Raw genomic sequence first — 14,977 nt, forward strand, 5'->3', positions numbered from 1 at the left:
TGCAAAATGTTAGAGTTGCAAAAACATTCCTGAAGACTTACATCATGTAAGTGGATGGTGCCTCTTTTCCAAGTCTTGTAAATCAGATTAATTGCTTGCTGTTGCATTATTTACACATCAGTGCAATTGTTCTCTTGCTGTTTGTGCTCTTGCTAACCTGGTTTGCAGTATGATGTGCATGGGTAATGGACAGCTCAGAGATTACAAAGACAGGGAAAATGGGAGATATGGGCTTCTCTGATAAATATGCAGTTTTCCTTTCAAGGGGCATCAATCTGAGCTGATACAGAATGGATGAGGAGAATTTAGATACCTCTTCAGTGAAATTAATGAGTTTAATGGTTCCTGTGAGAGAGGTGAACAGTAAGATGAAAGGTTGATGCTTCCAGCTGGATCATAAAAATCGGCTTTCTGGTGATTTTCTGAGTTCAAGAAACTTTTGAGCTGGTTTTGTTCTTCCAGCTTAGCACATAAAGAAATGACTGATAAGATTGGGGGAAAAAAAAGTGCAGCTCTCATCCCCTTTGCTAGGCAACAGGCTGCAGGCATTGTGAGGCACAGGGAATGGGAGCAGCAGTGCACCTGCAGCAGGACTTTCAGATAAGGCTGTGTTCTCTCAAGGCTGTGACCAGTACCTGTTGCTGCTCTGTGGGAAGTCTTAGCAATTAAAAAAAAAACAACTGAAGGACTGTGCTGTGCTTTGTAAGGAGAAGGACTTAAATGAACCAGACTTTAAAAGCTGGACTAGCAGCCTCTGCAAATAAAGTAAAAAATATTAAAAACAAGGCTCTGATCAAAACTTGTTTGCAAGTGCATGAGTATTCAAAGCAACACATAGAGTAAATTCTCTTAGAAGTTAAAGTTCAAACAGAAGGTCCCTAGCTGAACATAAACTCAGAGCTTTGCCATTACCTCCTGAAGTCTCATTTCTGTGAAGAATTGCAGAGGCAAGAAGGCTTTCAGAAGCATCAGTCTTAGCCATATGCTGGTATTGCATGCTGTATTTGGATCATTATTAAAATATTCATAGAATATTCAGCCAGTATCTCCATTAATAATTCAGGTTCAGAATATTTTAATAACTCCAGTGCACTTTCAAGGTAGCAACATTTACTAAGAGAATAAAGAAATCTGCTTTTCCCCAAAGTATCAACATTTAAATATGTGTTTCAGCCTTAAAATGGATCCTGTTCAGTGTTTGGATCTCTGATTTGAAGGATCTTTCCTCTGTGAAGATGCTGAATGTGACATTCATCACATCAATGAAAAAATGTTTCCCATGTAGCAAAGACAGTCCATTGCATGTAATTTGTCCAAGTATTGTCAGCTGGATCAATCCTTTTGACTTTGTGTTCAGTTTGTAGTTCTGGGATTTATAAAAGTCTCACTTGCCAGTCACTACTAAATTATCCTCCTGCCAGTTGCAGTCTTTAACTGGCATCTGGAGGACATGTTCATGATGGCAAAAAAGGCTTTATCTATTGGTGTAATTTTCATGTTTGCTATGTAAACTTCTTTTTCTAATAAAATTCATCCTTTAATCCATTATAGTTCCTAAGAAAAAATAGGCTTACTGACAGGAAAGGAATGTTGTTATTTTTAAAGAAACTTCTATTTTAGGGTTGACCTGTGTTACAAGACTGCATTTTTATGGAGCAGTTACTACTGCTTGTTCAAATATTTTACAGAGAAGAGTTCCCATTCCCTGGTGAGCTCTCATGCACCGGCTTTTCTGAAAAGAAACCAAGAAATACAGGCAAACTTCCTCTGAAGCATCTGCAGATGCTGCGTGGGCTGCATTTTTTAGCTGACACTGTAGCAGCACTGCTGCATCCTTGTGCTGAAGTGCTTTGAAAGCTGCATCAAAGGAGGCAGAAAGCAAACTTGGCTCGTTTTTTGGAAGCTCAGGCTGAGCCCAGAAGCACTGATACCATGATTGTGAGTAGGGAGGTGGCCTCAAGTTGGTTTGAGATACACGTGTGATACAAGACTGATTTTAAAATCAGTGTGTTACAGATTTGTTTCATGCTGGCTGCAGATCAAGTTAGAGCTCCTCTGTCTGCAGCCTGTCGGGTTCTTGGGTGTAGAGGATCAGCTCTTCACTCTGTCAACGGGCAGTGAGTAGTGAAACTGGGAAGAGAGCATTTTATAAGTAGGTGACAGACTGTAGTTAGCTGCACTTCCAGACAGGGAAAAAGGAGAAAGTAATCCTTTGAACTCTCATGTTACTGAGGAAGCTGACAGCGCAGGGCAACACCAAGGTCTTTGCAGGAGTGGAGGGGACAGGAAGCAGATTTGGGCTGTAGTACCTCCAAGAGATAATTGGAGTGCTTGGGGCTGTCAGACCATACACAAAAAATATTCTGTGTTGCAGTTCAGGAGCAGGACAACTGCTCGAAAACTGCTTCACAAGGGAGAAGAATGAAATCTGTCCTAGCTCCCTAGCAGTTGTGGCTAAAACTTGGTAATTTTCTGTATGAAATGTATAATCTTTACCCTGTTGCATGTTGTAATCAAGAGTGTTCCATTTTTAAATTAAGGTAGCAATCAGGACTCACCTGTGTTTTGGAAAAATGATTCAGTGCTGTGTCTGGTGCTGTGCCAAGCTGAGTAAATCTCTGCTGTCCCTGTATGGCAGGGACACATTTGCTGTACTCTGTGCCTTGTCACAGCTCACACTCTGACTTCTACCTCGGTGGTGTTGTCCCTCAGTGCTGTTTGATTTCAGTGCCACTGCATGTGTGACACATCTTTGGTTGTGCACCCCCCATGGGTGCAGTGAGAGCAGCAGGGTGACCATGGGTGTGCTCATACAACCTCCTTAGAGCCAGGATTCCCTGTTACACCAGTGTCAGACTGGAACCATGGCAGTGTCTTGTGCATCCCTGGCAGTGTCTTGTGCATCCCTGGCCTGTCAAGTTGTTGGGATAAGTTGCAGGTTTTTTCTCTGAGTGCAATATGAGGCGTGTCACAGTAAAGAGAGCCTGGCCTTGTGCCTTGCTGAATCTGTCACAGTCTCCAGCACCCTGTTATAGCTGTGTACTACAGAAGCAGAACAGATTGTGGTAGGTGAAGAACTGGGTATGTGGGAAGAAGGCAAAATTACTTTATTTGTGTGTGTCAAAATAAGCTCTTCGAAAAAAAAATAGTCTCATTTAACTTAGTGCTAGACCACTAAAAATCTCCAAAGTCTTTGCATAGCACAAAGAAAACAGGACCCTACTCTTGAGCTGATTTTCAGCAAACTGATACGATTTTACAGAACTCCAACAACCATCCTCTGGCATTCATCTGTTTTAAATCTACCATTGCAAGCCAAAAGCAACTAAATGGTGACATGATATCAACATGGGCATTTGAACAGATTGTGAAACTCCATTGTGCATATGGGTTCACACAGAGAAGTGACTTAAACTGGGCTGTGGAGATGCTACACAACAAGAAGAGTTAGAGTGGGCTGTGATTTAGTTGTAGAGCATTTGATGTCTCTGTCTTGCTGCACCTGCTGCTTTAAAAGAAGCTAGAGTGGTAACAAATCCAAAGAAGCATTGGAGGAAATAGTGTACAAAAGGAATGTGTCTTTGCCTGAATGGAGTTGCAGTGTTTTTCAAAATGAAAAAATTGAGATGTCATTAATTAAGTCCTGTGGGATGGGGATTTTTTTGTTGCTGCCAATATTCCACTATGTGAAACATGCTCATGTTCCATGATGTTGGTCATTTTGGAGTGAGGAAGGTGAGGTGTTTGAAGCCATGCTGTGTGTGTGTTACAGATACCAGCTGGCGATCAGAAGCCACGTTTCAGTTTACAGTGGAACGCTTCAACAGGTTGAGTGAGTCAGTGCTCAGCCCGCCGTGCTTCGTTCGCAATTTGCCGTGGAAGATCATGGTGATGCCTCGGCTCTACCCCGACAGACCTCACCAGAAGAGTGTAGGATTCTTCCTTCAGTGCAATGCTGAGTCTGATTCCACGTAAGAGCCTTTTAATTATTGTACAGCTCCTCCCTTGATACTGGTTAATCTATTGCAAGAGATACAAACAAACCCTTGCTTTCTGTCAGAGGAAAGAATTGCAAGGGTTTGAGTGCCCTTTACCCCCCACCTTTCTGAATCTCAAAGCATAAGAATAATCCCCTCTTCAGGGTGAGCTAAAGTCAGCTTGTGTGACTAGAAGTTTGTGGTAGAATTTAGATCTATGCTTGCTGAAGGAGAAGCCCTTGACTGACAGTTTTCTTGGCATGGAAAGAGTTCTGAGTTTATTTCAAATGAAAATGGAGTTTCTCTATCCATGCCAAGCTATAAATGCTGCCCTGTGAAGCGTGTGAGCAGGTAACTGCTACCAGTGCAGGCAGAGCAGGGCATGAGTGCTCTCCTTAAGTGGAGTCCATCACTCATCCAGAAAGGTCTGAACATGTGTGTGTTCTTGGGGTCCTACATGCTGATCAACATTGACTAACTTTGACCACTTTTGGAAATAACAGAAAAATTTAAAAATATAACTACAAATTTCTGGAGCATTCCTGTAGCTTATCCAGGGAGAGTGCAGACCTGTCAGGTGTCATTTCCAATAGGGTAACTCCATTCTGGCACTGAACCTCACAAAGCTTGTTGTTTACTCAGAATAATAAATTCCACTTCTTCATCATTTTTAGAATTTAGAGGTGAGTGTTCAGGGCAGAATGTAAAGAAAAAGTTACAAGTGTATTAACAAGTCACAGGCCATGTGATTCACATCCAAGCATTTACAGAAAAGGGTGATCTTCAGAACTACCAACCAAGGTGCAGCTGGTGGAGCTGAGCAAGCAGTGCCAGTGCATGAGGCAGTGACAGGACCTGGTCTGAGCTGTGTCCACACTGATTGCCTTGCACAAGTGGTGGTTTTGAACACAGTGGTCATGAAGAAGTGCTGCTGGGACAATTAGTGTTGGGGAGTTTATCTCGTGGGAGGGAGGGTAGAAGCTCCTCATCCTTTGCTTCCCAAAGGCTGAGACCTCCCTGTCTGTAGACACCAAGAGCACTTGGAGCTGCCCATCCCTGTGCAGTGAGGCAGATCAGACCTAACTCACCTGGGGGAGCCCTCAGCTTCTTAAACAACCTGCAAACCACTGACACACTTTCTTGTCAACACTGTTGCCATAAGAAAATCTCCATTCCAGCTTCATAATGTGGCTTCAGAAAGCCCCAGAGGTTCATGCCCTCAATAACAATTAACATCTAATAAGGAAAAAAAATCAGATGTGTGAAAGTAATGAACCAAAAATTTCTAACAAAAAAAAGTTATGTAACTTGCTATAAAAAGCTTGGTTTTGAAAGAGTTTCAAGTGTTTCTTCTGTATTTATAGGTCATGGTCCTGTCATGCACAAGCAGTTCTCAAGATAATAAACTACAAGGATGATGAAAAATCATTCAGTCGTCGTATTAGTCACTTGTTCTTTCACAAGGAGAATGACTGGGGCTTTTCTAACTTCATGGCCTGGAGTGTAAGTAATTGGACATCTATTAATCTATTGCTAGGTAGGAGCAGTTTTGTACCTGTCCTCCTGCATACTGACATGCTGATAGCAAAGGGATTTTTCCCCAAGCTGTTGGTTTTTTTCTATCATTGCTGTAGATTTATTTTCAGTTTCTTACTCTGTTAACTTGATTTTTTAAGAGTGCTTTTACTTATGTTGTAATTTAAATATTCCCTCATTACTGTTTTATGCCTGGCTGATTGTGTTTTGTTATCACTAGGTGATAGTCACTGACATTCTGAAGCAGCATTAATTTGCTTGCATTTCCTTGTGTTCTTTCTGTATATGTACATGTATGTTTAATGCCCTGATTGTACTACTGAGGTTTCTCTTGAATTGTGAGAGCTTTTTAAGCATTTGCAAAGGTTTTGGAATATTGTCCAGAAGAAGCAGAACATTTGATTACCAACTCTTACATCATTGACAACCAAAATACTACTACAAAATCTTAAAAGGCAGGAACAAGTTTTCTGCATTGAGACACTAAAAAAAGAATTAAAATCTAGTAAACTGTAAAACAACTGCTTTGGTGTTCTTCAGTTTTTCTTCTTCAGTTTATTACTACTGATAACTCAGGCTTGGAAATTAGAAAGTGGTGTCTAACAGGATGCTTTACTGCAGCCATGTTGCATGTTCCACTTTTCATGTTCCTGTGTCATTGGTGTTTTACAGGAAGTTACTGATCCTGAAAAAGGCTTTATAGAAGAGGACAAAGTTACTTTTGAAGTCTATGTTCAAGCAGATGCTCCACATGGAGTAGCGTAAGTGTCTTTGATTAAAAACAAAGCAGTGTTACAAATTCTTATATTCTATATAATTCTAATATTTTTATGTTGCTTGTGATCATTCAAGTATTCTGTGATATTGTCATTTGTAGCTCCCATCAGACATCATCAGACATTCTCACTTTGTCACAACTAGTTGATGAATTCTCACATGGCAATTTTTTCATAGTCACAGAGATTTTGTATAGCTTAAATTTCTGTTTGCATTACTCAGTGAAATGCTGTGGAGCTCAGCTTCTGTGTGAGTTGGTTTGTGATTGAACACCTCTGCAGTTGTGGCCTGAGCATTTGTGGTGTGGGAACTGATGGGGTTTCAGGTGCAGCCAAGTGCTGTGTAACCTGCCTTGGTTTACAGTTGTTGTAAAACTGCTTCATGTCAGTTGTTCTCCTTTATGGCACTTATAAACAATGGGGTTGTACAGAGGTGCAGACTTGCCCTTAAAAGTACAGCTCTGAGCTCCAGGACACCCTCACAGGACATCATTTTTCTGCCATATAGAACATATTAAAAAAAAAAAAGGTAGTAAAATCACTAAGCATCTAACTGCAAAGCCTGTTGTTACTGGCAGGCAGCAGTGGAGTGGAGTTTGAACCTTCAGTAGCAGTGGAGAGTAGCTGATACCTACCAGCAGCTACCTTAGAACAAACACTCTTTATTGTTGGAATACAGAACTTCCTTGTTTTTAACCACAAACTATTTTCTAGGTGGGATTCAAAGAAGCACACAGGATATGTTGGCTTAAAGAACCAGGGAGCAACTTGTTACATGAACAGTTTGTTACAGACTTTATTTTTCACAAATCAGCTACGAAAGGTAAGCAGTACATGAAAGAACATGAGATTATAACATTGGCTGTTTTAATTAGCATTTCTGAATGCTTCAAAACAGACCTGTGTGATCCTTTTGCCTCCTTTATCCTTTCAGAGAGTTGTGACTTACATGGTGATGCATGTCTTACTGCAGGCAGAGTACAGGAAGCTTCCTTTTGTAGTTTGTGGAACACAAGCTTTTGTCTTCTGTGGAAGCAGGCAGAGCACCTGAAGAAGAGCACCTGAGCTTAGGGGGTGTTTCTGTATTCTGTATTATATGGTAATATTGCTAGGAATTGCTGGGGGCAGGGAAAGCAGTTTAACCTTGAAGATAAAAGATGAAACAATTTCTCTTTTCTGAAATACTTAAAATAGGGAATTATGACGTCTCAGCCCATAAACAATGCACAAAGATGCACATTTGCTCCATCTTGAAATTGCTAATATGCAGCAGAATTTTTTTGTTATTATGGTTGCCATTCTGTAGTGATGCAAAACATTACATTTTCAGTAGTTCAAACAACATAATTTTATATTTACTTTAGTAATATTTTTTTGTTTACTGTAGGTGTTATTTCTTTGCTGCAAAGAACTTCTTTAAATACCTTTTTAATAAATACCTCATCTAAAGCCAGGATAAAATACACTAGATAATGTATAACTTTAAAATTGTGCAGGACCCTTACTGGGATTAAAAACAGAAGTGGTGACTGGATATTGGAGGTGGCTATTTAGAAGAGGGAATGTACTTGGAGATAAAAACAACGTGGCACTATTCAGTGTACTGGAGCTTCCTATTGATCCTAATTCATCCATCTGTGCATTTCTGCACTTACTGTCTGTCTCTTAGTGAAAATGAACTGCTCTAACTTGGACTTTCTCTTATGTAGACTAGTTGCAGTTCAGTTAAGCTTTCTTTTCCCTTTTTGATGTACCTGCTTTCCACTGTTTGTAATTTCCCACCATCTTACTTTTTATATCCCTATGGTAGGTGCCCCAGTTGGCATTTCTTCTTTCTCTTTGTAATGCTGTTTACTCTGAAGCACTGCAAAAGAAAAATAACACTTCAAACTCCAATAGAATGTAACTGAGATCTTCCTAATGCCATGGACATCAGATAAATACTTGACTTGTTTTACATGATGCACCTGTTCCTTTTTTGCAGGAGGTATAATTTACTCATTCAGTTTATCACTCATTATAGTGCCTGTTCTTTTTGCTCAGCACTCAATGTTTGTGCATTTTACTCTTTTGGATAACTCACTTTGCTCTTGAGAGGAAAAAAAAGTGTTTTTGTAATAGCTCCATCTAATGCAGTTGAGTAGTTTCAAGACTGTCTTGTACCCACTAAATCAGTATGTACCATGAAAGAGTGAAGAAGGAATTCTTTTTATAATACATATTGGTTTCAACTGAACTGATCTTACCAGGCATTTCCTGCACTTCTTCCCCAGCCCCAAAATAAAAGCAACTTTCAGCATCTCTTAATATCTGGGTAGTGACCATGTGAGAAAACCTAATTTATAGAGTTGGTAGCTGCAGCTTCTTTTATGGAAGTGTTCCTGGACATCAGCTGGAATATTCAATTCCTTGCTCATTCCTCAGATTTTCAGACCCCCTCAAACAGAACAGACGAAAAAAAAAAACAGTGGCAGTTTTAGACAGCTTTAGCACTTATCTCCATTGGTACAGATAAGGAAGAATCAATTGCTTCCTTGTCTGAAAAAAGTATTTTTTACAATTTTGTTTTCACTTTGTTCAAACTTGTTCTTCTTAAACCAAGGTAAAATAAAACAAAACCTGCAGTACCCTTGGTTTGCTTTTCACCATTTCCATAATTTCAGTGAATCCTCCTTCCTTGGAAGAAACAATGATTTCTGTTGCTGTTACTTGAGCTTTGTTCACAGAGGAGCTGCTGTCAGGAGCAGAGCTGGGGAAGCAATGAACAATAGCAAAGGCAGGCACATCCCTGTGGCAAGTCAGGCCCTGGGGAAGCGTGGGTGAGGATGATGGAGAGCTCCTTTCTTCTCTGCTCTGCTTCCCCATGGCACATGGGAGGCTCTGGTTGGAAATGAGACCTCCCTCTTAAGCAACAAGAGGTGGCTTCAGTGGCAGGGAACAAAGAAAGGAGCTTTGACATTAGAGCACATTGCTATTTGTTGTTTGGGAGTGATAAATGTGTGCTTATTCCAGTAGGGGCAGGGGTGGCTTCCCAGAGGGTCCAGGTGTCACCCTGGGCTCTGATACCTGAGGTGTCCCTTTGGTGCCTGTGGCTGCATTCAGTGCATTTTGGAACTTTCTGCTGGTTCCCTTGTAAAAGTCCCTACAACTCATAAGAACGTTACAGAATGTCTGTATAAATACATTAAAATAATAAGTGTTGGTCCATTTCACCCTGATCTGGCTCTTTTCAAGTTATCCAATATATTTTACCTAACCTTGAAATTCCATGCACAGTATTTATTTCCCTTCTTTCAGTAATTCCTGATTTTAAGCAATGTGTTCAAAGTTACCTGTAGCATTCTATTATTATATAAATATCTAAAATTTTTCTCATATCTCTCAATATGCCTGTACATGTTCCTATCCCTCTTTAATGTTCATTTCCTGAGGGAACTTCTCAGGTGTTAAATGAGACACCCTGCTATTTTACATGGATCAGAATGCCTCACTCCTTTATCATGAGGTCAAGCTTTCAGAATCTGGAAGGATAAGGCAAAAAAAGCTTTGAAGAGGATAATATTTAAAAAATGCTAGTGTGGAGAAACACTTAAACTTAGAGAAATGAGCTCCAATATTACCTAAATACAGAAACAGAATGAAGAGCCAAGAAAGGCTGCGTTAAATGTCTGCTTTGTCATAACACATGTAGAATTTCCATAGAAGTAAAACTGGTGTTTTTATTCAATGACAACTGGAATGTAGTAATTATAAGTAAGTTGTAAATTACTGTTTGAGTTTTACTTGAGAGATATAGGAAGGGAATTAATTGTCCAGATGGTATATGAGAAAAACATTTTAAAAATTGGGAACTAAAGCAAAGGATTTGATTTTGATTAATTATCAAGGTATTCTGAACTCCAGTTTATGCATTTTTGAAGGAAGAGTCAATCACAAGATTGATTTTTAGCCTGCTGTAGGTTAGCATATTAGTATTTATTTTTTGAATGTATCAACACTGACTATATTTGCATTTTTTCATGACTTGATTTTCACACTTTGTTTCTATTTGTTTAACATAGCAAGTATCTATATATTTGATTTTTAAAAAGCATTTATAAGATGTTCAAAAAGGTTAATAGAGACTGATGATAGAGTTTTGGAAGATCTGAGGCTTGATCATTCAACTAGTTTTGTTCCTACCATTAGCAAGTGACACCTACCCTTAAAAAGGCTCATAAACCAGGTACAGGAAGAGGTTTAAAGTTGACTCTTCAAGGTGCTGACTTGTTCCGGTGTTGATATTTTAAAGCAAAAAATAACTTTTGCTTGTGAAATTGAAGGTATAACTCTATCTAGTGATATTTGAGGTTTTCCCAGATCAACCTGGTTAACTGGGATTCTGCATTTGGATGATAAAAATAAATCAATTGGAAATTATTTACTTTATTAGCTTTATTTGAATTGTTCTGAGATTGAATGTTCTGATTTTAGGAAGGAAATTATCATCAGGGTAGTCCAGCTGTACATTGGGATGTATGGAGAGGTGGTGAGATCTCCATTCCTGGGGATGCTCAGAATTTAACTGGGTCTGATCCTGAGCAACTGGACCCCAGTCTGAACTTGGCACCTGTAGGCAGAGACAGATACCAGAACCTACAGAGTTCTCTTCCAGACTGCATCACTAGAAACTCTCGAAGCAGTGCTTAACACATTACAAAAGTTGAAGGTTTATTGAGTTTCAACAGTTAAAACCTGTTGCCAGTGATAAAACTGAAGATGCAATTTTCTTCAATTTATAAAATTTATAAAAGAAGTTTGAGCAAATCTCAAAGTGGAGCAAGGAAGTTGATAAATTTCAAATTTTTATTAAGGCTTCCTCTTAATATGTGTAAGTACTACTAAAGTGTGACTTGCAACTGAGGAGGAATAAAATTTGGAAGTTACTTGTGTTCATGATTCTGTTTTAGATCATCTCTATTGACTGGTAACTTCTGAAAATTAAATAAAAAATCTTAAATGCACCCTGGTCCACTTCAGCGCTTCACTCTCAGAAATGGATCATTCCCTGGTGTTTCACAGGCAGAAATTCTCTGGTTTTAACAGGTTATTTTCTCATATGCTGCTTAATATTGGAGGCTTTTTTAGTTTCATTTGTTGCCTAATCTCCTTCCAGGGCTGTCTGTTCCTTTTTATATTTACACTTCTCAAATGAACATCTCCCTTTTGTTTGCTCTTCCTTTCCCCTAGATGTATTGCTGTACACTTTTTAAAAAGTAAATCTCATCTCGGTGACTGTTGAACTCTGCTAATCCCTGTTTGGTTTATTTGTGTAATTTCTTTGTTCCCAATCCTTCCCAGGTCAGTATAATCAGTGAATTGAATTGTTAAGCTGTTTATTTGCTTTACAGTGATGACGTTAAGTAGGAATGAATGAATGAATCAGGAACTCTCAGAGCTTCCTCTGACATCTTTCTCCATGTGGACCATTTCTGGTTTTGTTCACTTGTTGCCCTTTATGGTTTCACGTGGTTGCTTTTTCATAAAACCAGTTATTTTCAAGTCTGTGGTATTGACTACTATATCTGGTCCTACTGTGATGATTGCAGAGACATACTGGGCATGAGAAGGTATTTGAAGGTGTTAAATGCTTTAGTGCATTTGCTGTTCTAGGCTGGAATAAGGGAGCTACTTATCTAAAATAACTGTGAATGGAATCTGTTGTTCACATTTTTCTAACCACTGTGCTCTAGGAAGAGTTGTTCCAGACAATTAATGTTTTTGCACTACAGTACAAGATTTTTTTCAGACTTTTTTGAAGTGTTGATTAAATTGAGTTCTATGAAGGAAGTCACTGAAGAGGAAAGAATGCATTAAACAGGATGAGCAATAAACTTTTCTGATACTAATTGAACTAAATGCTTTTTCAGGCTGTGTACATGATGCCCACAGAAGGAGATGATTCATCCAAAAGTGTTCCTTTAGCATTGCAAAGAGTGTTTTATGAGCTGCAACATAGTGACAAACCAGTTGGAACTAAAAAGCTAACAAAATCATTTGGGTAAGTTTCAGAAACCTCGACTGTTTATTGAACTTGGGCTTCATAAAGCTTTTCTTTAAAAAGATAATATTTTAATAAGGTTACTTTTAGAGAGGTGCAGAGAAGTGTTAATGTAACATGGTGTTAATTGTTAACTTTCTGTAGTCTACTTGCATAGGATTTTATTTGTAGCCAGTATTAAAGACAGTTGATCCAAAGTCAGATTTTTTGGGAAGGGGAATGGTACAGAAACAGAGCTGTTAAAAGCAGGGTTATCATTTACCTGAACGTTGTGTGATGCGTTTGACTTAAGTAAAATTTAAAGAAAATAGTCATTGAAACATTGCAGTTCATGTATTGTTAATGTCTTTTAAAATGGAATCTGTTTTAGAATTAGTGCAATAACAGTTATTTGCATGTCCATTGAACATTGATGGCTGCTGTAACATGTTCCTACAACATACTGAAGACACAAGTTAGGACAGAAAGATTTACATTATTATAACCTTTACAAGTCTTCTCTTTGCATGTCTTGTAAGTGCGGAGTAGGATTTAATTAAAATCCATTCTGAAATACTTCATTTTGTGTTACTTTGTCTCACTGTATTTATAGGCTAGTCTTGTAGTAATACTGACAAGCCCTGTTTTATTTCAAAACACATTAGGAACATATCTTATTTCAAAGTACACATTGTATCATCTTTTTCATACAGTTGTTCATCTTGCATCTGCTGCTTCAACCTGTAGTTGTGCTCTTTCCTAAAACAACCTCTTTACAACCTTGTGTCTTGGCAACCTTGACTCTTCCCCTTTAGGGGAATCTTAAAAGGAAATCAGTAGCCTCAGTGTTGTCTATCTGGCCATACCCTCTTCCTACTAGCAAATTGTATATTTGGTGTATCAGTGCTCCTACTGTCCTGTTACTTGGTGATAGAGTAAATATTTCATCTCCAGTTAAGATCCCAACTGTGTCATAGTCAGTAGCTCGAAGAGGCCTTTCCCAAGAGTGTTGTAGGTGCTTAATTTTGTATCCAACAGCAGGGTTTTAAAAATGTGTTCGTGCCTGCTTTTGTTCTTGGAAAAGAATTTTAGAATGTGTTTGGAGATTCAGGTTTCCCTCTTCCATCATCATTGAATCAAAGAGGGGATTTTGGCCTTGTGAGCCCTGGGTGCTCAGGTATTATTAGGGTATTACTTTTTACTGAGTGTTGTGAATTTCTAGGTTTGACTTCTTTAAGTAGAAATGATGCCATGTCTGAAGGAGCCCTTCTTTATCCTAATTTTAGTGTATGACCTTTTTCTTTGGTTTGTCCTATGAGCTGGCTAGTGTTTGAAGTCTAGAGAGTCAGGGCATTATTTTCTATTCTTGATTATCTGACCGGCCACTTGATTCAGCTTGTTTAATGTGGACCCCACACAGTTGTTGGCACACTTGGGAGATTAGTTTGCTGCCATGTGACAGTGGGGGTGAGTCAGTGAGAAGAGAGTGGGAGGGAGGATAAAGTCAGCACTGCTCCTGATCACCCTGCTGCTGCTTCCAGGGCCAGGGTGGAGCATCACACTGAACCTGGAGCCTACAGTCAGCACAGTTCACTTTATACAGCTGGGAGTGGTGACTGCTGCAAAAAAAGTTGTCAGAGACTTAGAACTTAAAAAGCTTTCTTGAGTTGAAATTACATTCTCACATGTGTATTTAATGCTGAACCTAGAAACACTTTGTGCTTCTTGTTTTATTGAAGGCAGGAGTGCTGAATACCCTCACTGCAGTGTGCCATGCTGGCCGTGAGGCATTTAGATCCTGCTGCCCTCACCCCTGCTTTCACACCCTGTTTGCACATGGACAGCTCAGAAAGCTGAATGCCTCCTTGCAGTTACTGCATGCCCAAGATTAACTGTTTAGATGAGCACAAAGGAGCCAGTCTTTCCTATAAATCCATTTGCTTCCTTTCCTGTGCTGAAATAATCCCTGAACACCACTTGACTGCACCTGAAGGGCCCTCAGAAGAGAAGCAGCTGGAAACCTGCTGTGGAAACTGATGGCATTGAATTGCCCCCAAGCCTTTATTTAAGAGTTTTTTGGCATGAACTGAGGCTGGAAAGGCAACAGCCTGGCTGTGGCCTCCTCACTCAGAGCCTTTGCTGTCCTTGCCCCAGTCTCACACAGGAGAAGTGGGGTGGGCTCAGAACAGCTGCCAAAATCTCCCTCAAGTTCCCTGCCCCTTCTTCCTACACAGCTGGAGAGCCTGTGCATCAGCCAGTCCTAAATCTCAGTCTGTACAGCTTGCTGTGTATTACAGTGTTGATCTGCAAAGAAATCAAAAAATGTCTTTTCAGGTGTTTTTTCCTTAATTAGTAATTTTTTATTTATTTGCCTTACAAAGGTGGGAAACTTTAGACAGCTTCATGCAACATGATGTCCAGGAATTATGTCGAGTGGTATGTTTATACTATTTCTTGCTGGTCTGTGATGTATAAATTTCTCTTGATATTCTGTGTGTGTAAATATATATAGTATAGGAACTATCAGAGTAATAGTGGTTCCGATTAATTTAACTCAAGGCAAGAGTTTTTGCCTTGGTTTCTCTTTAAGAATGGGATTGCTTGTGGCCTTTTGTGGGTGAGGAATTTTTAAAGAGTAGTGAAGCTTGAAAGTTGCTGGAACATGTGCT

At 39.4% G+C, this 14,977-nt stretch overlaps 1 protein-coding gene across 1 annotated transcript in view; it reads left to right on the forward strand.

Moving 5' to 3' along the window:
* USP7 (ubiquitin specific peptidase 7) overlaps positions 1–14,977 on the forward strand; it is a 69,068-nt gene that overhangs the window by 32,346 nt on the left and 21,745 nt on the right. The window contains exons 3-8 of the mRNA XM_058035316.1: positions 3,773–3,971; positions 5,342–5,480; positions 6,186–6,274; positions 7,004–7,112; positions 12,199–12,329; positions 14,690–14,744. Of these exons, the coding sequence (XP_057891299.1) occupies positions 3,773–3,971; positions 5,342–5,480; positions 6,186–6,274; positions 7,004–7,112; positions 12,199–12,329; positions 14,690–14,744 (722 nt within the window). The remainder of the gene's footprint in view (positions 1–3,772; positions 3,972–5,341; positions 5,481–6,185; positions 6,275–7,003; positions 7,113–12,198; positions 12,330–14,689; positions 14,745–14,977) is intronic.

The sequence above is a fragment of the Melospiza georgiana genome, chromosome 16 (assembly GCF_028018845.1).
Source record: "Melospiza georgiana isolate bMelGeo1 chromosome 16, bMelGeo1.pri, whole genome shotgun sequence".
NCBI classification, from domain to species: Eukaryota; Metazoa; Chordata; class Aves; order Passeriformes; family Passerellidae; genus Melospiza; species Melospiza georgiana.